The 23833-nt window shown below is 42.1% G+C and overlaps 1 protein-coding gene across 4 annotated transcripts in view; it reads left to right on the top strand.

Annotated features, from left to right (window-relative positions):
• Nucleotides 1–23833, top strand: part of TENM1 (teneurin transmembrane protein 1) — a 717827-nt gene that overhangs the window by 484193 nt on the left and 209801 nt on the right. For all 4 annotated transcript variants that reach the window (XM_039912369.1, XM_029067334.2, XM_029067335.2 and 1 more), the window contains 3 exons: nt 1365–1466; nt 2265–2459; nt 4797–4997. In XM_039912369.1, the coding sequence (XP_039768303.1) occupies nt 1365–1466; nt 2265–2459; nt 4797–4997 (498 nt within the window). The remainder of the gene's footprint in view (nt 1–1364; nt 1467–2264; nt 2460–4796; nt 4998–23833) is intronic.

Below are 23833 nucleotides of genomic sequence, written 5' to 3'. Positions count from 1 at the left end.
AGGAAATATCGCATAACACTTTGAATAGAAAAGGAGGAAACTAAGAGTAGCAAACACCCCCTGAAAGTGTCCCCCTCAGAAACATTTCTCCTCAGAGAACCTTCTTCTGATTGACCAATATCAGAGACATCCAAACTTTGTGGACTCCTGCTAAATTTGGAGACATCCACTTTTTGGGAAAAAAAAGAAATCTTGGAAATTATGCTTCTAGATCTTTCCTCTTAACAAGAATGAGGAACAACCCTCAAAACACCTGTGGCAACTGAATAGGACATGATTCTGTGGCCTGTCAGTGAATAGGGCAATTCTGGAATCTTATCTTGGAGATTAAGAATGATAAATTTTTTTAGATTTGGTCATAGCCAAAATGAACTTCAAGCATTAGAACAAGAAATGATTCCCCCCCCCCCCCCCGGTAATTTGAAAACTTGTCCAAGAGCACATATGTCCTTTCCAAGAGCAAAAGCTCTGGGTGAAAAGATGCCAGAGCCTGTAGCGAAGAGGAACAGGAAGAGTGAATCCAACAGGAAGAGTCAACAAGCAAATTTAGAGATGGTTTTGGGATTACTGCCCACAACTTGAAAACTAGAAGATTGCCAATTTATTCACTTCATGATACCTCAGAATTTACTGCATAATTCACTCTGCCCTTCGACTCCCCAGATTATCAGGAGTTTACCTCAAGAGAACACTCAACCCCGCAAAAATGTGTTTCCTCTGTGAACAGATTGAAAGGAAATTAGTGGCCTAGCACTGATAAGCATTTACAGTAAAGGGAGCATTTCTCAACAAAATGCTTCAGTTCTAATGCTTTTAGTGGTGGTGAATTTAACATGAACACTTACTTTAAAAGCTTTCCATTTTCACTTATTAATGAAAATTATTTACGCTGTCAAGATAGGCTCTAGTATTTTAAGTTCCTTGAACTGAAACTTTATTGCCTTCAACTGAAAAATGAACAGAGAATCTGTTTCCAAGCCTATTTTGTTTCTAAGGAATGCATTCAGTGGCTATGACATGTATGTTATTAAAGGAGAAAATCAGGTTAAGGCACTATATTTTGCTTCTAAATGAGGGTGCAGGGGTTTCATTTGAAATGCAGACATTGAGAAAGTAAAACTTCATGGTAAAATCAGAGTTGCCATTGTATAAAAGGTATATGTACAATAAGGTTCTAAATGAGTTTGACTTTTCAATCGTATTTATTGAGCGCTTACTCTGTGCAGAGCACTGTACTAAGCGCTTAATGGTAGGTGTTATATAGAACAAGTATGTAATAGGAATAAAGTTACCACGATTAAGCAGTGTCTTCATTGCTCAGAAGGATGCTCAATGTTTTTATTTTATATTTTTTGTACAAATAGAAATCATGGATGACTGTTCTACTAACTGCAATGGGAATGGAGAGTGTATCTCTGGCCACTGCCACTGTTTCCCAGGATTCCTTGGCCCTGATTGTGCAAGAGGTAATAATCTATTAACTTTCAATTTTAAGAATTTTCAACTCCAGTTAATATTATTGAAGATAAAGGAGTCTGGCGAAAGCGTTAGGCAATGACTACAAGGTGCATTTTTGTTTAAAAAAAACCTCAAGACTGTAGAGGGAAGAAAAGAGCGGTTGTGAAATCTAAAAAGACGTCTCCAGATATGGATTTCTTGGAAACCCTCCTCATCCTCTGACCCATAATAGAAAATTAAGAATCCATTATATCCGAATATTTGAAAATGCCATTTTGGAAAGATATAAAATGTAAACTCTAAGATATCATTTAGTAAATCAATATTAATTTACTCTGGAAATGGGAAAGCACCTGGAGAACTAAGGCCATTTGAGAGGAACATTAGTGTCGTTGAAGAAACAGCATATCTTAATGGAAAGAGCCCGGGCTTGGGAGTCAGAGGACATGGGTTCTAATCCTGGCTCCGCCACTTGTCTTCTGTGTGACCTTAGGCAAGTCACTCAACATCTCTGCCTCAGCTCATCTGTAAAATGGGGATTAAGACTGTGAGCCCCACATAGGACAACTGATTACCTTATTTACCCTAGCGCTTAGAACAGTGCTTGGCACATAGGAAGCACTTAACAAATACCATCATCATCATTCCATCCATACCCCCATAACCATTTGGCATGGATTTTCAGGAGGTCAGTCATCACACTTTTCCTCCAAATAATCCGCAGGACCACTTGTTGCCTTCAGAATCCTGCTCTTGAATTCGTCTGACCCACTATGACATTTCGTATGTTTTGGTGTTCTCTTTAGATTCATGCCCCGTGCTGTGTGGTGGAAATGGAGAATATGAGAAAGGGCACTGTGTATGCCGGACTGGATGGAAAGGGCCAGAGTGTGATGTTCCAGAAGAACAGTGTATTGATCCAACCTGCTTTGGACACGGCACTTGTATCATGGGTGTCTGCATTTGTGTGCCGGGCTACAAAGGAGAAATCTGTGAGGAAGGTACGTGCCGATTCTGATCTCTCGCTCTAAGCTTTAATTTTGTTGTCCGTTATTCAGCTTCTTACACATATACATGTGACACAGCTCCTGCAGTTAACAATAATAATTGTGGTCTGTGTTAAGCACTTAGGATGTGTCAACAGGGCTCATGATCTAAGTAGGAGGAAGAACAGGTATTGAATCCCCATTTTGCTGAGGAGATAACTGAGGTGCAGAGAAGTAAAGTAATTCTCCCAAAGTCACCCAGCAGGCTCGTGATGCAGCTGGGATTAGAACCCAGGTCCTTGGACTCCTAAGCCTGGGCTCTTTCCACTGGGCCACGCTGACCCTAAGTTCTTCCATAACATGAGTTCTCACTAGAGATTTGGGGTTAGGAAATGAACCCAAGTTAATCAGGTTGGTTGCCAGAATTGGTGAATGTCCTTCTGACAGTGTATGTCCGGATGCAGCGTGCTGCAGGGTCTCCGGAAACGGTTGTGCACGTGTGTGAGACACTGGGCATGGGGTGAGTGCTACAAGACAAGATTTCTTGAAATGCAGGTTCTGCAGGAACCTACCTTGGATTATAGGAGACCTCATTATAGTCACACAGAACCCAAAAAGTGTATTGTTTTGCCCTGGAACCATGCACAGAATTGAGGGAAATCTCATCTCATTTGAGATTTGCAGTTTGTAATCTTAAACGTGAAACAAAGTGCATATTGCTGTGCTCTCTTTACTCATCATGTTAAAATGCCCTTTTTCCATCTCATTTATTATTATTATTAATAATCATCATCATTGATAATAGTAGTATTTAAGTACTTACTGTGAGCCGGGCCTCTTTCCAGGCAGATTACTCATGTATCTACCCAGCAGTTATCACACTTATTTTAAATGATCATTATCATTATTATTATCTCATCCCAACTCCGCCACCAAAAAACAACTGTTCGGAGCCTCATTAGCTCTGGTTTTTGAGATCCTCATTATTGAGGAATTGCACATCGTGGAGTTTGCACAGGCCCTTTGGGTAACTGAGGCCCATCTTTAAGAAAAAAGACACTGCTCTGTGGAAAAAGTTTATTACCACCTCACCGGGCACAAAAGAGACGCCAAAGCAAATGGGAAATTAAGGGACATTAATTTTATTACGGATGTTGATGAATGAATCAGAGCTATTAAATGGCATCTGGGAAATAGTTATATTTTTATATTAGAAATGCTTTATATAAATCTATCTCCCCTTCTAGACTGTAAACTCATTATGGGCAGGGAACCTGTCCTCTAACTCTGTTGCATCATACTCCACAAGTGCTTAGTACAGCACTCTGTGCGTACTAAGTCCTCAGTAAATACCACTGATTGATGGGAAACAGCTACTGAGAACTATAACTGCATATCTATCGTAGCGAGACAGAAAACCCACTTTGCAAAGGGAGATAATTGTAGCATAAACCAAACACTTTTTCACCAGTTCGGCTATAAAGGAAAAGACCAGGTGTTCATTCTAGGAATTAGCTCAGAGAGCAACCATCCCCTTGAATTGCAAAACGTTAAACAGCTCCAAGAAGGAAGCTATTTTAACCCTAGGGCAGACATTGTAACCTCCATTCTAATGGAGCCTGGGTGAATTCACATATAGCACAAGGTGTTCTGTTAACCAGTGGAAAACATAATAAAAGCTCCTGCAGCCCAGAAGCAAATCTAATTTGGGTCTAGGTGGTTGTTCACTAAGACAGTGAAAACTGGATCATGGTGACCTGATGCAGGAAAACCTGCCATTGAATAAGTAGAAATTTGTATTTAGGAATTAATAATGGTGTTGAAAGGCAACCAGGGGTAGAGAGTATGAGTTTCAAAATGATTTGACTCTCTGCTGCCATTAGATGCTGAATCACCTCCACATTGTTAAGAACCCAAATATAAGCACATGTGGGAGAGAAGCCATTTGCAGTTTGCATTCTCATTCAAGTCTGAGAGCTTTTGTCTTTGTTCCAATAAAGGCGAAGGAAATTAATGGCTCTCAGCCCTTGGTCTCCATTTGTAAAAATGAGGAATACATATCTAAAGGCTGACACTTTTTAATACCCCCACTCACTTTGGGTAGGAGAGCGCATCACAGACAGTTCACAGTGTCCCATAGCATAATGCCGTTTCCTGTCTCTTCTCCAACTTAGGTCTCCTAACATATTTTTAAGTGTTAATATTCCTCCCGCTCAAATGCAGAGTTGATATGCTTCATTTTTATTGCCTAATTAAAAAAGTCTAAAGTGGCTAATATGGGAAGATGAATGGAGATGTGACAATTCCATTACAACAACTTCTGGACAGAGTTTCTTCTCTCTTTCCTTGTAGAGGACTGCTTAGATCCTATGTGTTCTAGCCACGGGGTCTGTGTTAAAGGAGAATGCCACTGCTCTGCCGGCTGGGGAGGAGTGAACTGTGAGACGCCTCTTCCAGTTTGCCAGGAACAATGCTCGGGACACGGAACTTTCCTCCTGGATACGGGCATGTGCAGCTGTGAGCCGAAGTGGACGGGCTCTGACTGTTCAACAGGTACTTGAAAAATCTAACCCAACGCTTCCCTCTCCAGCTTTCACTGACCGAAGTTGTAAAATTATAGGGCAGACCGAGGAAAACTCCTACCCGAGTCTTTGAATTCCCGTCTGGATGAACCTGTGGCAGGGTCACAGAATGCACTGTTGTTCTGCCTCTTCTTCTGCCAGATAATTTGATCACTTCTTTTCACCCGTGCTCTTTGAGAGCCCTAAGTCAATTTCAGTTACCTGCACCCTTGCAGAGAAATAGGCAACCCACTTTGTCACCGCTCGAAGTGGGCTGACTTGCTATTTCCCTGAATTCCACGATGCTGCCCTTGACAATCCCCCCTCGCCCCTGCCGGAGACCGAAAGTGCTTGCAGAACTGCATAGGAGAGGGCATCGAAAACAGCCTGACCTGTGGGGAACATAAGGAGGTGCGGCTCACAAAGTGCTAAGGTGACAACTGAAGGCCGCAAAGTAAAAGACAGAGGGATTGTTGATGCCTGCAGACTCAGTCGTGATGGGAAAATTCCTTCTGGAGCATTTTTAACAATAGAAATGATCTCACAATGCAGGCTCTGAATTGCGTACACCCAGTTGAGGAAACAATTTCGCAATTTATTCTAATGAAGCATGGCGGTTGTTTTCTTGGCTGTTGATCGTTTCCTTCCTTTCCCCATGTAACTTATAAATTAGCCTATAGCCGCAGCTTCCCTGACAGCGGGGTAGAATAAAGCTAATCAGGCTGGACCCAGTCCCTTTCCCACACTGGGTTTTCAGTCTTAATCCCCATTTTACAGATAAGATCCACGAGACCATGGGGCTTCTTCAGAATGACCTTGTGAAACAAATGGCAAATGTAAATATTTCAGTCTTGTGAATGAAGAAAAGAATAAAGTGCTGCCAAAGACTCCTTCCCTCAGAGCTCCTTATAGACACCTTCACTTTCTTGGTAGCAATTCCTACTTGTTGCTTTAGTCTATATAGTTCACAAAGGATTGACAGGCGCCACTCTGCTCTGGGACATGGGTTGACTCATCCAAAGTCACATCTCCTCCAACTGCCCATCCCAGATGAAGCCTTCTTTTCCCTGACTCCCACTTCCTTCTGTATCATCTGTTTACTTGGATCTGTGCCCTTTGGGCACTTGATATTCCTCTCACTGTCAGCCCCACAGCATGTATGTACAGAGCTGCAATTTATCTTTATTAATGTCTGTCTCCCCCTGTACTATAAGCTTGATGTGGGTGGGGAAGGTTTCTACCACCTCTGTTGAAGTGCATTCTCCCAAATGTTAAGAACAGTGCTGTGCAGACAGTAAATGCTCGATAAATTCCGTTGACTGATTTGATTGAGCGAACCTGTAGGTGCCGTAGTTCTCTTACCTGAAGTAAGGATGATTCTTTCTTCACTCTTCCTCCTCAGCACAATGTAGGGATCAATAAGAGTGTCTCTGGGAGAACACTATGGAGGGAAACTGCACATTGGGAAGTAAAAAGGACCATCTCCATTTAAAAAATTGTTGAATTGAGGAGATTATAGCATAGTGAGCTCAGTTTGCTCTTCTCTGGAGAGATATGATTTCTTTTCCCCATGTATCCTCCGCAGTTTTTACTGGGGCATTTCTCCAGAGAGTTCTTCAAAACCCTGAAATAATCAGGTGGGGCAGACCAACACAGAATCTCTCTCCGATCCATGGGAAGAAGATGTTTTCCGTGAGGAAAACTAATGACAATAGCAGCTAGCGGCTTCTCCCTTTCCCTCTCTCAGAGTGTAGCGTTACTCCAAAATAATGTTGAAATATTTAACAAACAAAACATGAATAATGAAGGTAAAAAGATCACTCCAGCCTCCATCATGCCACATCTTTTTTTTTTTTTAATGGTACTTAAGAGCTTACTATGTGCTGTATTAAGCACTGGGGTAGATGAAAACTAATCAGGTTGGACACAGTCCAAGTCCCACAGGAGGCTCACAGTCTTAGTCCCAGTTTTACAGGTGAGAAAACTAAGGAGCAGAGAAGTTAAGTGACTTGCCCAAAGTCACACAGGAGATAAGTGGCAGCGCCGGGATTGGAACCCAGGTCCTTCTGAGTCCCAAGCCCAGGCTCCCTCCAATAAGTCATGCAGTTGTGCTTCTCATTGCAAGAAGATACCACCTCTCTCAGGAGGAAACAAGCTTAATATGTTTAAAAGGTGCACTACTCAGCATTAGTGTTAGGAGTTTCAAAAGGACACGGAATAGGCTGCCTATAGACTTTTGAACATTAACTCTATTACCTAAAGGAGAAAATATTTATAGTCTTTTTAATGTTTTGGTATTCATTATCAAGGTGTCGTGTATGACATTCTCAGTGATATAAACCCATGTTGTTTTGGCTCTTCAGCAGCATTAAACCTCATTGTATATATCTTCATTATAACAACGTCTCATTAAATTGAAAGTGTTCCCTAATGGATGGTGATATGCATTCACTAATAAACCAGATAATTAGGGAGGAGGTTCTAGGGGCCCATGTAATTATTGTTGCCAGGGAAACCATTTCCTTGGTAGTCCTTATGCCGTATGTTGTAAAAGTATCATTTTGTTTTTCATTATTGGATATGCTGACGATGAGAAGGTTTTAACCTGACTCTACGTGCTTAACATATAGAGTTCTCTTGCTTACAATTTTCAAAGACTGATTAGGCTATTTCAAAATGATTAGTGGGGCTAGCCCTGTCATTTAATAAGGAGGCATAGCTCCCAGAGTAGTTCAGTTGTGGTGTGGATATCTATTTACCAGTTCACCAAGAAATGGAAGTGGATGTATCTATCACGTGGAAAGCACCTCACACAGTCTCTGAAATGGAATATAAAAGAGGCTTGGACAGGTGGCTCAAAGAACAAGACTAGGCAGCTAGAACTGCAGGTGCTGAAAGCTGAGTTTTTAAAAACTGTATTTGCTACCCATGTCACTTTATAGGAAGAGTTGAGGCATCGGATTTATTGGAAGAACCTAAGGAACCTTTCCTGGCACCTCCACATATTCTTTTCAGCGTGGCTCAGTGGAAAGAGCACGGGCTTTGGAGTCAGGGCTCATGAGTTCGAATCCCGGCTCTGCCACTTGTCGGCTGTGTGACTGTGGGCAAGTCACTTAACTTCTCTGGGCCTCAGTTCCCTCATCTGTAAAATGGGGATTAAGACTGTGAGCCCCACGTGGGACAACCTGATTCCCCTATGTCTACCCCAGCGCTTAGAACAGTGCTCGGCACATAGTAAGCGCTTAACAAATACCAACATTATTTTCAAACACACATTTCTGTGACTAGAAGTTTAGTTTTGCCCAGGGAGAGAGAAAGTATCAAGAAGTAGCACGCTTGGTGGATAGAACACAGGTCTGGAGTCAACAGGATCTAGGTTCTAATGCCCACTTCCCCACTTGTCTACTCTGTGACTTTGGGCAAGTCTCTGTGCCTCAGTTAGCTCAGCTGTAAAATGGGGATTGATCGTGAGCTCCATTTGGATCATGGACTGTGTCCAAACTGATTTGCTTGTATCTACCCTGGTGCTTAGTGTAGTTCTGGCCCAGAGCAAGCACTTAACAAAAACATAAAGAAAAATGTTGGTTGATTTTATTATTTTTCAGGAAGGTTTTTCAGGAAGGGAAAGTCTACAGTCTCCTTTTGCATAATATGTTCCCCCATCTGATGCTCATAATGACAAAAAGTCCCTCAGTATTTGTAACGCAGGTCCAGACACCAATTTCATAGCCAGGGCAAGGGTACCAATTATGTGCTTTTCTATCACTTGGATGATTTCTCCTCAAATGAAAGTAGACGTTGGTGGGAGCCGAGCGGCAGCATGGCCTGCAGAATAGAGCACATGCCTGGGAGTTAGCAGGACCTGGATTATGATCCCGGCTCCACCACTTGCCTGCTGGGTGAACTTGGACAGGTCACTTGACTTCTCTGTGTCTCGGTTACCTCGTTTGAAAAATGGTGATTAAGATTGTGGACCCCATGTGGGATATGGGGGATAGAGAAGCAGCATGGCCTAGTGGCAAGAGCACGGGCTTGGGAGTCAGAGGTCGTGGATTCTAGTTCTGCTTCCGCCACTTGTCTGCTGTGTGACCTTGGGTGAGTCACTTCACTTCTCTGTGCCTCAGTAACCTCATCTGGAATATGGGGATTGAAACTGTGAGCTCTATGTGGGGCAACCTGATCACCTTGTACCTACCTCAGAGCTTAGAACAGTGCTTAGCACATAGTAAGTGCTTAACATTGTTAATTTAAAAAAAAAGGTTTTTCTCCCAACCTTCTCTCCAGGAAAGCCCCTTAGAGAAGCACTGTGGCTCAGTGGAGAGAGTACAGGCTTAGGAGTCAGAGGTCATGTGTTCTAATCCCCACGCCGCTACTTGTCAGCTGTGTGACTTTGGGCAAGTCACTTAACTTCTCTGTGCCTCAGTTCCATCATCTGTAAAATGGGGATTCAGACCATGAGCCTCACGTGGGACAACCTGATGACCTCATTTCTACTCCAGCACATAGAACAGTGCTTCTCACATAGTAAGCGATTAACAAATATCATCCTTATTATGGTTGTTATTAACAGTGTAGGTCTGTAAATTTACATGATGTAGCCATATACCTGTTGCTGTGACATGTCTGCGCGACAAGTGTTGATGAGACCAGTCTGTCCCAGGGAAGTTTGAGGACACTAGACTCTTTGATCATATTTACCGAGCACTTACTATGTGCAGAGCACTGGGAAGCAACATGACTTAGTGGATGGAGCTCAGGCCTCGGAGGCAGAAGGACCTTGTTTCTAATCCCAGCCCCATCACTTGTCTGCTGTGAGACCTTGGGCAAATCACTTCAGTGCTCTGAACCTCATCTGTAAAATGGGGATTAAGAGTCTGAGCCCCGTATGGGACAGGGACTGTGTCTGACCTGATTAACTCGTATCTACCCCAGCACTTAGAAGAGTGCATGGGAAATAATAAGTGCTCAACAAGTACCATAATTATCATTATTACTACTCAGCAGTTGGGAGAGTACAATAGAACAGGGTTGATTGACGCTTTCCCTGCTCACAACAGCTGGACATAGATAAGCATGGCCTAGTGGATGTAGCACAAGCATGGGAGTCCGTAGGTCATGGGTTTTAATCCCGTTCTGCCACTTGTCTGCTATGTGTCCTTGGACAAGTCATTAACTTCTCTGTGCCTCAGTTGCCTCATCTGTAAGACTGTAGGGCAGGGACTGTGTCTAACCCATTTATCTTCTATCCATCCCAGCACTTAAAAACGGTGCCTGGCACATCATAAGGGCTTAAGAAATATCGCAATTATTATTTTTATTATTATTATTCCAGAAATTGTCACCTGGAGTACTTCTGTGAGAGCAGAAAGAAACCAATCCCATGAGATACCCAATTCCCAGACTCTCCATGGGCATGAGGGATTTCAAAGTCTGGACATGAAAAAAAAAAAAGCAGTGAGGTGATTTATTGTACATGAGGCGTCAGGCCTTTTCACAACAGTTACTTTGCTTTTCTCTCAAAGAGTGAAAAACCATACTTGTTATTTCATCATTAGTAGCCATAGAAAGGATGCATTGAAACTCTTGACAATTTGACAAGTTTGAATTAAGCAATGAATTTTCAGCCGTCATTCTCTAAATCTAAGCTATCTTTACTGACCATTCTAGCACCCGAAAGCTTTTAGATTGCATTTCAGATCTGTGACATGTATTTAAGCAGATATGCTGGCATTTGTGAGGAAGGAAATAATGTAAGTCAAATATCAAAAAGATAGATTTTGTGTGGCAAAAGTTGTTTTTAATAACTAGATTCACTTAGACATATTTTGACTTTTCTCCAAACCTGTGTGGGGCATTTTGAAAGATATTCGTTGCACAAAACTTTCTCTCTAAAATTCAATTTGATTTGATGGAAGCTTTACATTTCTTTCATTGTGGGTTGGAGGGTAATTAGGGCAGCTGCAAGAGAGAGATTTTCCCATTCTAACCAGTTAGTTTGGAGGCTTGCAGAGGGAAGGGGTTGTGCTGTTTTGGGTGGTTTTTAAGTTTAGTTTTTGAATTGGTCCCTGAAATTCAAAGCAATGGCAGGGCACGTGAGAGATCACCTCATCTAAACCTTATTTTTTTCTCAGACCTCACCTACCCCTAAGCAGCCCCTTGAAATGTGGTTTTGAGGCTAGATTATTAATAATAATAATAATAATTGTGGAATTTAAGCACTTTCTATGTGTCAAGCACTAAGTGTTGGTGTAGGTTCAAGGTAATCATGTTGAACACAATCCCTGTCCTGCATGGAGTTGACAGTCTTAATCCCCATTTTACAGATGAGGTAACTGAGGCACAGAGAAATGAAGTGATTAGGCCAAGGTCACACCGCAGACGTGTGGCGGAGCTGGCATTAGAACTCATGTCCTCTGATTCCCAGGCCCATGCTCTTTCCACTAGGACACAGTGCTTCCCACAGTGATTGTCAGAGGAGCAATGTACTCATTGCACCGGTGACAGAACCACCGTCACTGCACAATCACTGCCTCATTCATTCAGTTGTATTTATTGAGCGCCTGCTGTGTGCAGGGCACTGTACTAAGCACTTGGGAGAATGCAGTACAACTACAGACATATTCCCTGCTCACAGCGAGCTTACGGTGCACAGGACGCAGCCTTACCCCCAATTGGTACTTCTTGTGTTCAAAGTTGAGGTGGACTAGGAGCTTGGGTGGAGCACTTCACAGGGCCTGGACCCAATCATCAATCAGTGGTACTTCCTGAGCACTTACTTTGTGTGAAACACTGTACGTGCCACTTGGAAGAGGACAGTACAACAGATGAGGTGTAGCTGAACCCAGCCTACAAGGAATGTATGGACTAGAGTGGGAGACAGATGTGAAAATAAATTACAGTTGGCAGTGTACAAAAGGGAGGGATGAATATCACATTCATTCATTCAATAGTATTTATTGAGCGCTTACTATGTGCAGAGCACTGTACTAAGCGCTTGGAATGAACAAGTTGGCATCACATGGGAGGAAACAGTGAAATCTGTCATCCTTCTCGACTGTGAGCCTGTTGTTGGATAGGGATTGACTCTATTCGATGCCGAATTTCACTTTCCAACTGCTTAGTACAGTGCTCTGCGCACAGAAAGCGCTCAATAAATATGATTGAATAAATGAATGAATGAAGTGCTCACTGTGCAGTATAGTAGGTGCTTGAGAGAGTACAGTACAATACAATGGAGTATGTATACCCCTTCCCTGCCCCTAAGGAACTTACAGTCTAGAGGGAAAGCCAGACATTAAAAAAAATTGCAGACATGGATGTCAGTGCTGTGGGGCTGAGGGTGGGGTGAATATCAGCTGCTTAAAGGGGTCAGATCCCTTTAAGGAAATAATTTAGGAGAAATGAAAAATAAGGTTAGCGTTGATATTGTTCAATTAACATGGCCTTTTGGGACTCAGAGTCGCTTGAGGTAATTAGGTGGTTCCTGAACACCTTCTACCAAGCCACGGGTAGGCGTAACTTGCTGAGTTAGGTTCATGCGACGTGTGTGGAAAAATAAGTCAAATGAAGCCTGGAAGTTTTTTACTCTTTTTAACTCAATAACTAGGTTAAGTTGACATACTAGACTGGAGCAGAGATGGATTCTTCTTCCTAACATGTAAGCTCCAGAAGACAATTCATATCTCTATACATGGCAGACACCAGGTTCTTAATAAGTATTGAATAATTTATACTGACTTAATTCACCAGTTCTAAAGTCCATGTGATGGTTTATTTTGTCATTATGGATATAAACATTGATTTACTAAAATATGAATGACAGTAACCGATGTTATAAAGCAGTATGCATTCATGATTTAGCAGATCCAGTAGATTAACGCTAAATGGAAGGAAGTTCTCTGGCCATTTCTTCTGGAAAGTATTCCTGAAAGAAATAGGTCTATGAATGGGGAAAGCCATTTTCAAAACAGCACTCAAAGGTCCCTTCTGTTTGGCTCACCTTCTGGGAAGCGGTTAACTTTTATCGTTTAACGTGAAGGATTTACTTAAGGCTGCTCTGTCACAAGGGTCTGGTTCTTGGCAGTTGCCTTCTTTGTGGTATTTTCTTCTTTCTCTTGGTTTAACCTTTCTTTCCTAGCTCAGTAGCAGAGATTTCCTTGGCTGACGTTAAAGAATGTAGTGTCTTTTAAACTCTTTATTGTACTCTCCCAAATGCTTAGTACAGTCCTCCGCACACAGTAAGCATTCAGTAAACACAAATGACTCACTGACTGCCCAACTCTGTTTTAATTAATGAACAGGCAACCTAGCTACTTTGTGACCTACCAACCAAATGATGGCTTGGTGTCTGTCTGCTATAGGGAGCAAGATGTGGCCAGGAAATAAAGGGAAACAGAGCAAAGAACAACAAGGAAACAAGTTTGGATGGATTGGTGTCTGTAAGAGAGAGCAAGAGGTGGCCAGGAAAGAAAGGGAAGCAGAAGAAGGAAAAACGGGGGAAAAGTTTTTAAAAAAATTATAAGGTGGTTATCCCCTAAAACTCCAAATGCAGATGGCCAATTTGCATTTCCAAATAAGCATGTTGGTGCAACAGGTTTTGTATGTTACTTATGCTATTTGTATTCAGAATTCCAGGTATTTTTTTGAAGTTGTTCTTTTAATGGAGAACAGCAAAGCCTAAGATGGGGATTCCATACCTGTTACCACTCCTACTTGGACTGTGAACTGCATATCTAACCCAGCCCTTATCATTATTATAGACTTCCTCTAAAGTTTCACTGAAGAAAATCCAAAGCTTCCCAGAACACACCCAAACTGGAAAATGCTTTAGAGAAAACTCAAGTATTAGAAGGATGTTTGTCACACAAGCCCTGAGTGATTAGATGTGGTTTATCATTATGTATTATTAGAGGAAATTGTTTGTTATTAAGACTTTTATCACGAGGTGATTTTTCGTCACTCTTGAATCTTTAAGGTTCAATTTAGAAATGCTTCACCTGAGAAGTTAGGGTGTGTTCAAAAGTTGATAACTTCTATGGTGCTGTATAAAATTAAATTCCCTACCTGTTTCAAATTATAAGGCATCTGTAAATCTTGAAGCATTTTGAAACAACTATAAATTGTTATATGCCTAATAAGTAATTTAAAATCATTAGAAGGATGCTTTTTAAAAGTGGTTCAAGTGGAAATGAATAAAGCAGTAGTACACCATATTAATAGAGCTTGAGGCATCTTAAATTGATTTTGAAATGAAGCATCAAAAAGGGCAACTTGAAAAAATAATTAGGTAAGCATTATATAGTCAAAAAAACTTGACGTTTAGGTAATTGCAAGGTAAGAGTGTTATTCATCCTGATTTGGCAATAGCAAAGAGTATTTTGTATGCTTGAATACTCAACTATGTACATGGTTAAATGCACTATTTTGGATTCTAGTTTTCATCCTTCCCATTAGCATCATTTATGATTTCATAGAAATACTTCAGAGAGACAGCCCAGTATCCTGCAGAAGTCTGTTACCTTTAAGCCATGGAGAAGCAATGTGGTTCAGTGGGAAAAACACAGGCATGGAGTCAGAAGACTTGGGTTCTCATCCCAGCTGTGCCCCCTGTTTGCTCTGTGACCTTGGGCAAGCCACAGCTTCTCTGTGCCTCCGTTTCCTCATCTGTGCAATGTGGTTAAATTCCTACTCCCTCTTTCTTGGACTTTGAGTACCATATGGGGCAGGGACCATGTTCAACCTGATGATCTTATATTTACCCCAGAGCTTATTACAGTGCTTGATACAAGGTAAGCGCTTAACAAGTACCTTAAAAAAATAGCCCTGTTGTGGTTTCTTGGGCTAGTTCAAGCTAGGGGAAAGAAGACACCATGCAGATTTCCACGTTCTGCACACCTTAAATAAAAATAGTGGTATTTGTTAAGCATTTACTATGTGCCAGGTACTGTACTAAGCACCATGAAGGATACAAGCAAATCAAGTTGGACAAAAGTCTGATTAAATGCCTGACTGTAGCAGGGACTGGGGAGTGGGAAAATGCAGGAAACTGGAAGCTCCATCAGCTCTATGGAATGATGAACGTATGTAGCGAAATTTAGGCAGATATTTGTCATTCAGTTTCCACTCTGACATTCCCCACATAGGAAGTAATGCGGACTCAGGTGCAAAGCCAAATGAATGACATATACGGTCTTGGAGTCATCCTTACTAGAATATGGGGTCCATTTCAAGGCTCCACAGGCTAATATACATGAAGACTTAGGTAGCGGTTGCAGTTTAGCCCCGATCTTGATGAAAGGGATCAATCAATCAATTAATGGTATTTATTGAATCCCTACTCTGTACAGAGAACTTGGCTATGATCTTGGGAAAGCACTATTGAGTTGGTAGACATGATCCAGGCCCAACAGGAAGCTTACATTCTGCAGTGAAGACAGGCCAGTGAAATCTAATTTGCATTACTTGGAGAAGAAGGATTAAGACAGATTTAGTAGTCTTCAAGACATAAGAATACTGATTTTTTTCAGAGCTAGAGCAGGGCCAGAGTGGCTCTGGAAATCTTACTGTGAAATCCTCGTAAAAGAATGGGGCATTTTGCTACACCACTGCACTCTGGTGACACTCAGTGCCATAAGCCCAGTGTGGGCAGGGATTTTCTCTCTTTATTGCTGAATTGTACTTTCTAAGTGCTTAGTACAATGCTCTGCACACAGTAAGCACTCAATAAATAGAATTGAACAATACTTTTAAGTAGCCATTCGGAGTGGCCCAGGTTGGCTCCTTCGGCACCACTCTGCCAGGGTAATAATAATAATTGAGGTATTTGGTCAATCGATAATATTGATTGAGGACCTCATTGTGTACAGAGCACTGTACTAATTGCTTGGGGGAGTAGAACATAGTGATATAACAGTCATACTCCCTGCCAGAAATTAGCGTACAATCTAGAGGACGAGCTTATGGTCTAGAGTTAAGTGCTTACCATGTGCAAAGCACTACTTTTGGTGCTGGACTAGATACAAGTTAATCAGATGGACACCATCCATGTCTTACATGGAGCTCATATTCTAAATACAAGAATTTCCCAGTATTATGGTGTTTCAGTCTGGCTGTGGCATGGAAATCTAGTAAGAGATACAATAAAATCACAGTACGGTAATACTGCAATGTTGAGTGGTCGGGAATGTTCTAGAAAGGAATTTTACAACAGAAAGAATTGTGACTTCTCGTTCTTTAAGGCTGTCTTCAAACCGAACAGATTCTCATTTGACTAACATTTTTAAGAAGTTTGAAATGTATTCGAGAAGATATGATGGGCTGGATGAGAGCCTAAACGTTCTTTTTTCAATCGATCAATCAACCAATGGTATTTACTGAGAACTTACTATGTGCAGAGCACTGTACTAAGCGCTTGGGAGAGTGCAATATAACAATATGGCAGACACCTTCCCTGCCCACAACGAGCTTAAATTCTGAGGGGGTGGGGGTCAGACATTAATATAAATAAATCAATTATGGATATTTTCTATTGCTGTGGGGCTGGGGGTTAGGGTGGTGAAAAAAGGGAACAAGTCAGGGTCATTCACAAGGGAGTGGGAAAAGAGGAAGTGAGGCCTTAGTCGGGGAAGGCTTCTTGGAGGAGATGTGCCTTCAATAAGGCTTTGAAGGTGGGGAGAGTCATTGTCAGATATGAAGAGGGAAGGCATTCCAGACCAGAGGCAGAACGTGGCTGAGTGGTTGCTGGCAAGATGGAGGAGGAGAAGGAGGTACATTAGAGGACATTAGAGGAGCGAAGGGTGCGGGCTGAGTTGTAGTAAGGGAGTAGTGAGGTGAGGTAGGTACCCATTAGCTGTATGCAGGATGATGGCCATTTTACTAGTCGCTTAGCAGTAGGCACAGCGTCCTGAAATGTAGATCATAGAAGATCATCTCTTTTGAGAAAGTCACAATGAAGTATTTTCAAAAAAGAGATAAAGCATGCAGTCATTCAGATCCATGTTAGGCTTGGGGCACCTATTTGCCTGCCACCAGACTAGGGCAGCAAAGTCAGGTTTGAAACTGCCCCCAACTTGGGACTTTTCTTGGAAACCACCCATATCATGCATATGGTGGGTGAGGAGGGGAACAGGGAATGTCTTAGTTGCCGCTAAAACTCTAGTCTTCCCTAAGAGCAGCCAGTTACCTTCCCTTCTGTTAGATGGTGAGGCCATAACCAAAGGGTGTGCTTTAAAACCCTTTCAAGCATAACTGGTGTAGAATTGCAGGGAAGGAATCCCACGGCAAGTAATTAAATCCATAATGCAAAGGGGTTGTTTTTGCCTACATTTAACTGGAGCCTTTGGGGCATTCTGGGTGGAGCTTGATATCACAGTCAATAGTGGGAGAACTCTACCTCCCTGTGAACATGGTAGATTTTTCCAAAGAAGGATCTTGGAGGAGAAACTTGAGTTAGTTTTCTCTGGAATGCCGTTCTACTTCCGATCTCCTGGTTGGGGCCACTCCAGGAGAAAATTCCATGCAATAATGTAATTATCCCTGCTTAAGCTCCATCCAAGGTGAAAAGGAAACTAGCGGAGCTAATTTGCAGTTATTTTAGTCTGACAGTTTCCTTCCACTTCCCTTAAGCAAATCCTTATAGTGCCCATGGGATGACCAGAAACTATAAAACCATGGGCTTAGACAGGCAACCAAGCTTGGCATTTGCAGCTTTAAAGTCTCAGTGGCTTTCAATATCATTCTGTAAACCTCTATTTTATATCTTCTCTTCCTTTTCTTTTCCAATTTTAATATTGATTACATTTTGATTTTGGCCATTTTTCTTTTTGGGACTCCGGTTCAGTTCTAATTACTGGAACCTTCGCAAAGATAGGTATTGGACTCTATCTGGGATGGAGTTTTCTGCGTGTCCCTTGGATTGTTCTAAATATACTTAATTTTAGCACCAGTTTGGTTGTATACAGTTAAGTGGCCCAAATTTCTAGGCCATGAAGCAAAACCTAGCAAGTCTAAAGTCTTCTGCGTTTCTCCCCAGAAGAGTCACTGAAGGACTTTCTAAAATAGACTTGGATTGATGTGGGTTAAATTAATCAGTGGTATTTATTGAAGACTTACTGTGTGCAAAACACAGTACTAAGCACTTGGGAGAGTACATTACAGTAGCATGGATAGATTCGTTCCCTGCCAACAATGAATTTACAGTCTGGAGGGTTAAAGGAACTAGTAAGGTTTGACTAAGTCCTCTAAAGTTTCCTAACCTACTGTATGAACCTGACCTGGTAGATTTCATCAGGTGACAGTATTTAAAATGATTTTTTCTTGGTTTTACACACACAAAAAAAATATTGCAATAGTTACCTTTGTTTTCTGTACTGAAGTTGTCCTTTTTCTCTAAAGGGAACCTCTCTATTTTTACAGTTGCCTTAGCAAAGATAATGAAATCCCCCCCCCTTTTATAATCAGTCAATGAATAGTATTTGTTGAGTATTTGTAGAGCACAGTCTGAAGTGTTTAAGAGAGAACAGTGGATATTGCCCAGTGCAAAGAGCATGGGCCTTGGAGTCAGAGGACCTAGGTTCTAATTCTGACTCCTCAACTTGTTCCCTGTGTGACCTAGAGCCAGTCATTTCCCTTCTCTGTGCCTCACTTACCTCATCTGTAAAATGGGAATTAAGACTGAAAGCCCCATGTGGGACATGAACTGTGTCCAACCTGATTAGCTTGTATCTACCCTGACCCTTTCTGCAGTGCCTGGAAAATAGTAAGTGCTTAGCAAATATCATTGGAAAAAAAGGTAGAGGGGGCAGAGCTGATGGAATACTTTAAATCAGTGGTCAGGAGTTGTTGTTTTTTATTGGTATGGAGAGGAATTGGAAGCTATTGGAGGTTTTTGAGGAATGAGGCAATTATATATCCTAATGCAGGTAGGATTGGATACTTAAATCTGAAAGGATCTCACAGCATCTGAAATTTCATGCAATTTTTTTTTCAATGATCTGTTACTTTTGACACTGTGTGGGGAGAAATGCCTGGGCTGGGGACCTTACCGCTTGTGTATTTTTATTGTCCCTGCTTCTTTTAGAATGACTGGTGATACCTTGCCCCAATGAATCGATTTGAAACAAAGGATGAGTTGACTAGGCCAGTTTGTGGTTTTGTGGATGAGATTGCACTTGGACATATGCCATCTAGTTCACTAGTTTCTTTTCTGGAGAGGGGAAAAAAGAAAAGTTTAATTCAAGTCTGTGGGGAATTTAAAGTAAAAATTGTAGGGTAGCGATATAAAACCCCAAGGTTTTTGAAAGCAGGCCAGGATGAACCAGAAAGGCTTAATGCAGTCATCCATTGATTTAAGAGATATGATATGTCAAAGGTATTAGAATTACAGTGAGGCAAGCTGCAAGGCAGAGTCTGGCCTGCCAACCTTTACTTGATCATTTGCTGCTCGGTATTACGGGCAGGAGGGTCAGAAATATTACCTCCTCCCCACCCATTTCCTCTTCATGTTATGTCAGTTTCCTCTGCTTTGGCTGCAGCTATAAACTTTCCAAGGAAAACCTCCTTTTATTGCACACAGAATCTCCTCTGGACTCTCTCAATAAATACCACTGAGCGAGTGCTCCATTAAGATTTTTCACCTTTGAGAAGGCCGTCGGTGAGGAGAGGAATTAGGGGAGCAAGAGAAGACCAGGGTAAAAGAGGTGAAGGGAGCTGGGAAGGAGATTGAAGGATAGGAAGGAAAAGCCAATGTTTTATGTTTTAGGTAGTATTAGGTACCCATAGAGGTGGTCTGTGCCTTGGGGAAAGCTGTGAAGCTATTGATCCTCTCCCTTTCTCACCGCCTCCATAATTTCGTGCTCATTCTCCGCAGACGAGCGTAGAATTTTTAAAACCGAATAATCTGAAGAGGAAAACCCTCCAAGAGTCACTGTTAATGGTTTATTAAGCCAGCGACTCAAGCAGTAGCATCATCAGCATCGCGATGAACTATTCATCGGGTACCTCTTGATTTCGCCCTGACAACAGAGTAACCAGAGTAATTCCAGATGAACTGAGTTGTCCCTCTAGAACTCAGATAAGGCAGTTCCTAGAAAATCCCAGGATTCGTCTGGTCTGGCATACTAGTCACGGGAACATCAGCTTGTTAAAATCATTAAGAAGGAATTGCTCTGGACCTTTGGCCTTGCGGTCAATCATGTTCCTTCACCAAATGTTTTCTAAGTTAACATCCAGTCAACTAAATCTAGTGAGACCTCATGTAGAAAAATACACCTTGGGATAGGGATGAAGGTCAAAGAAATTGGTTTCTCTAAATTCTTTCCGCTGACAGTGCTGTAGATTCATGTCTTCTCAAGGGCCCTGGCCTATCTTCACCTATCCATTGAGTTGGCAAGCAATTTCCCAATGGTTTTTAATCAAAATTGGAGTGTGATTCTTCCAAATTGCAAGGTGACCGAAGTACTGTATTTCTTAAAGAGAATGGAAATGTGGAGTTGGGATTAATGATTTATTTTAAGTCTGTCTCCCCCACTGATTTGAGAGCAAGGGTCGGGTCTAAGCCCCTCTAATGTATTCTCCCAACTGCTTAGTACAGTAGTCTATGCATAGTAAAGCGCTCAATAAATACCACTGAGCTACTCCGTTAAGATTTTTCACCTTTGAGAAGGCCGTCGGTGAGAAACGGAATTAGGGGAGCCAGAGAAGATGAGAGAAAAAGAGGTGAAGCGAGCTGGGAAGGAGATTGAAGGATAGGAAAGAAAAGTCAATGTTTTATGTTTTAGGTAGTATTAGGTACCCATACAGGTGGTCTGTGCCTTGGAGAAAGCTGTGAAGCTATTGATCCTCTCCCTTTCTCACCGCCTCCATATTTTTGTGCTCATTCTTCCATACCCCTGATTTTGTTCCAGCCTGGATGCATCTCAGGGCCTGTTATCCCATTATGAAATGGTCACTTTGGTATTTAAGGACCTACTTCTTCTCCCTGAGAAGGCTGCAGAAAAAATGGACCGTAATCAAATGGCCCTGTGACATAGAGAGGCAGTGTGGCCTGTTAGAAAATGAAAGGAACTTGGAAACAGAGGGACCTGGCCTCTAGTCCATCTCCCCCAAAACCTGTTGTGCAACCTGCTTGGTGCCTCAGTTTCCTTATCTGTAGATGGGGGTTTAATACCTGTCCTTTTAATTAAGATTGTAAGCCCTATGTGGGACAGGGACTTTCTGACTTGATTATCTCATATTTACCCTGTTGTTCAGGCCAAATATCGCAATTATTAAGCTGCCAAGAGCTGCATGAAAGCTGTGGTGAAATTTAATTTGGAGTTCCAAACTCTAGGCTCTCATTACAAACTATTTCATGGTCATTCAATTTCATGATTTTCACAAAGGAACAGTAAAATGCTTCCTTATTTCATTTAGACTCTATAGTCCTTTTCTTTTTTTTTTTTGGCTGGGAGAAGAGAGGGAAAGCTAACCTCTACCTCAGTCCAGTAGTGGACCCAAGGTGTTGAAATATTAAAAGGCTCCTTGTCTTAGAGAAGAAAAGGTGGGAAAAGTTCACAGAAAGAACCAACTGAAGAAAAAGAATATTGAAACTGCCCTGACCCATTCTACAGATGCATCTATTCCCACGCTTCCCCTCATGCCGTTTTGCATTTTCAATTCCTTGAAGCGTATGAATTTTTTTTTAATCACACCTCCAGTCTCTTGTGTTTTGACACTTGACAATGGAATTGTATTAAAATGAAGCTCACAGTGACAATGACACCATGGTGTAGCATGCTTTATATAAATTTTTATCTAATCTTTCTATGTGCTTGTAATTCTTTATCACGAGGCCGTGGATGAAAACAGTCAGTGTGGCTTGGTAGTAGGTGTTTGCTATTGGCTACCTGGTGGCTAAGGGGTAGCAACAGTCTACCTTTCCCATTTTGAACTGCAGTTCTCACTAGAAGCTAGCCAGCAAAAAAGCCCCTATTCATTCATTCACTAGTATTTATTGAGCGCTTACTATGTGCAGAGCACTGTACTAAGCGCTTGGAATGTACAAATCGGCAACAGATAGAGACAATCCCTGCCCATTGACGGGATTACAGGCTAATCGGGGAGACAGACAAAAACAATAGCAATAGATAGAATCAAGGGGATGTACAGCTCATTAAAACAATAGCAATAAATAGAATCAAGGTGATGTACATCTCATTAACAAAATAAATAGGGTAATAAAAAATATATACAAATGAGTGGACGAGCACAGTGCTGAGAGGAGGGGAAGGAGAGGGGGAGGAGCAGAGGGAAAGTTGGGGAAAAGGGGACTTAGCTGAGGGGAGGTGAAGGGGGGGTAGAGGGGCTGCAGAGTGAGCAGAGGGAAAAGGGGAAGCTCAGTCTGGGAAGGCCTCTTGGAGGAGGTGAGCTCTAAGTAGGGCTTTGAAGAGGGGAAGAGAATTAGTTGACTTGCCCAAAGTCACACTGATGACAGGTGGCGGAGCCGGGATTAGAACCCATGACCACCGACTCCTACGCCCGTGCTCTTTCCACTAAGTCACGCTGCTTGCCCCTAGCTCCCACCCACAAGCACTCTCACCTGGGAGAAATCCAATTAAAAGTTACATACCCCTGGAGAAGCGACTGGCTTCCAGCCCCACGAGCGTTGAGCAGGACGCGACAGTACCCCATCCATCCCACGACTCCTCCCTTGGTGCAGGCAGAGCCGCCTTCTCACGCTCTCCATAGAAGCAACCTGCAGCCGGCTGCTGCAAGCCTCCATCCTCTGCCCAGAAGGTTAGAGGCTGCAGGTATTTATCACATCCTCACAGTTGCCCATTATCATTATCATCATTGTTGTTAGTGTTGTTGTTAAAATTTTAATGGTATTTATTAAGTGCTTACTATATGCCAGGCACGGTACTAAATGTTGGGATAGAAGCCCGTCAATGGGCAGGGATTGTCTCTGTTGCCAAATGGTACATTCCAAGCGCTTAGTACAGTGCTCTGCACATAGTAAGCGCTCAATAAATACTATTGAATGAATGCAAGTTAATCAGGTTGGACACAGTCCCTGTCCCACAAAAAGATCACAGTTTTTTTCCCCATTTTACAGATGAGGTAATTGAGGCACAAAGAAGTGACTTGCCCAAGGTCTCACAGCAGACAAGTGGCGGAACCTGAATTAGTACCCAGATCCTTCTGACTCATAGTCCCGTGCTCTATTCACTAAGCCATGCTAGTGCTTACTATATGTCAAGCACTGTTCTAAGTGCTAGGGTAGAAACAAGTTAATCAGGTTGGACACAGTCTCTATCCCATATGGGGATCATAGACTGAGTCAGAGGGAGAACAAGTATCGAACCCCCGTTGTACAGATGAGGAGAGTGAGGCAAGGAGAAGGTAAATTAAGTGACTTGTCCAAGGTCACGGAGCAGACAAGTGGCAAAACCAGGATTAGATCCCAGATCCTATGACTCCTAGGCCTATGCCCTTTCCACTAGGCCATGCTGCTCCTCAATTATCTGTTACCCCCTTATTCATTATCTAAGTTCAGGGCTAACTTTTGCCCATGCATACAACTGTCCAGTTACTCATTGTAGGAGAAAGGGCCGGAGAGATGGGCTGTGAGAAAGAAATTTGTGAACCTGTGAACTTTTGTATGGGTTTCCAAGAGGACAAAATTGCTTGATCTGAAGAACTGTGGGTTAAGTAGCTTTCTTTTCATCCACATACGAACCCATGATCAAAATAGAAAAAGGAAAAAAATGGAAAAAAATGCACCAAGGGAATCCCAAATGATAGAAATAGCCAACTCGGCTTTAAAAAAAAAAAGCCACCAAGTTTAGAGTG

Source organism: Ornithorhynchus anatinus, chromosome 6 (genome assembly GCF_004115215.2).
Source record: "Ornithorhynchus anatinus isolate Pmale09 chromosome 6, mOrnAna1.pri.v4, whole genome shotgun sequence".
Classification (NCBI taxonomy): Eukaryota; Metazoa; Chordata; class Mammalia; order Monotremata; family Ornithorhynchidae; genus Ornithorhynchus; species Ornithorhynchus anatinus.
Note: the sequence above shows the minus strand (reverse complement) of the source record. Positions and strands in the feature narration are given on the sequence as shown.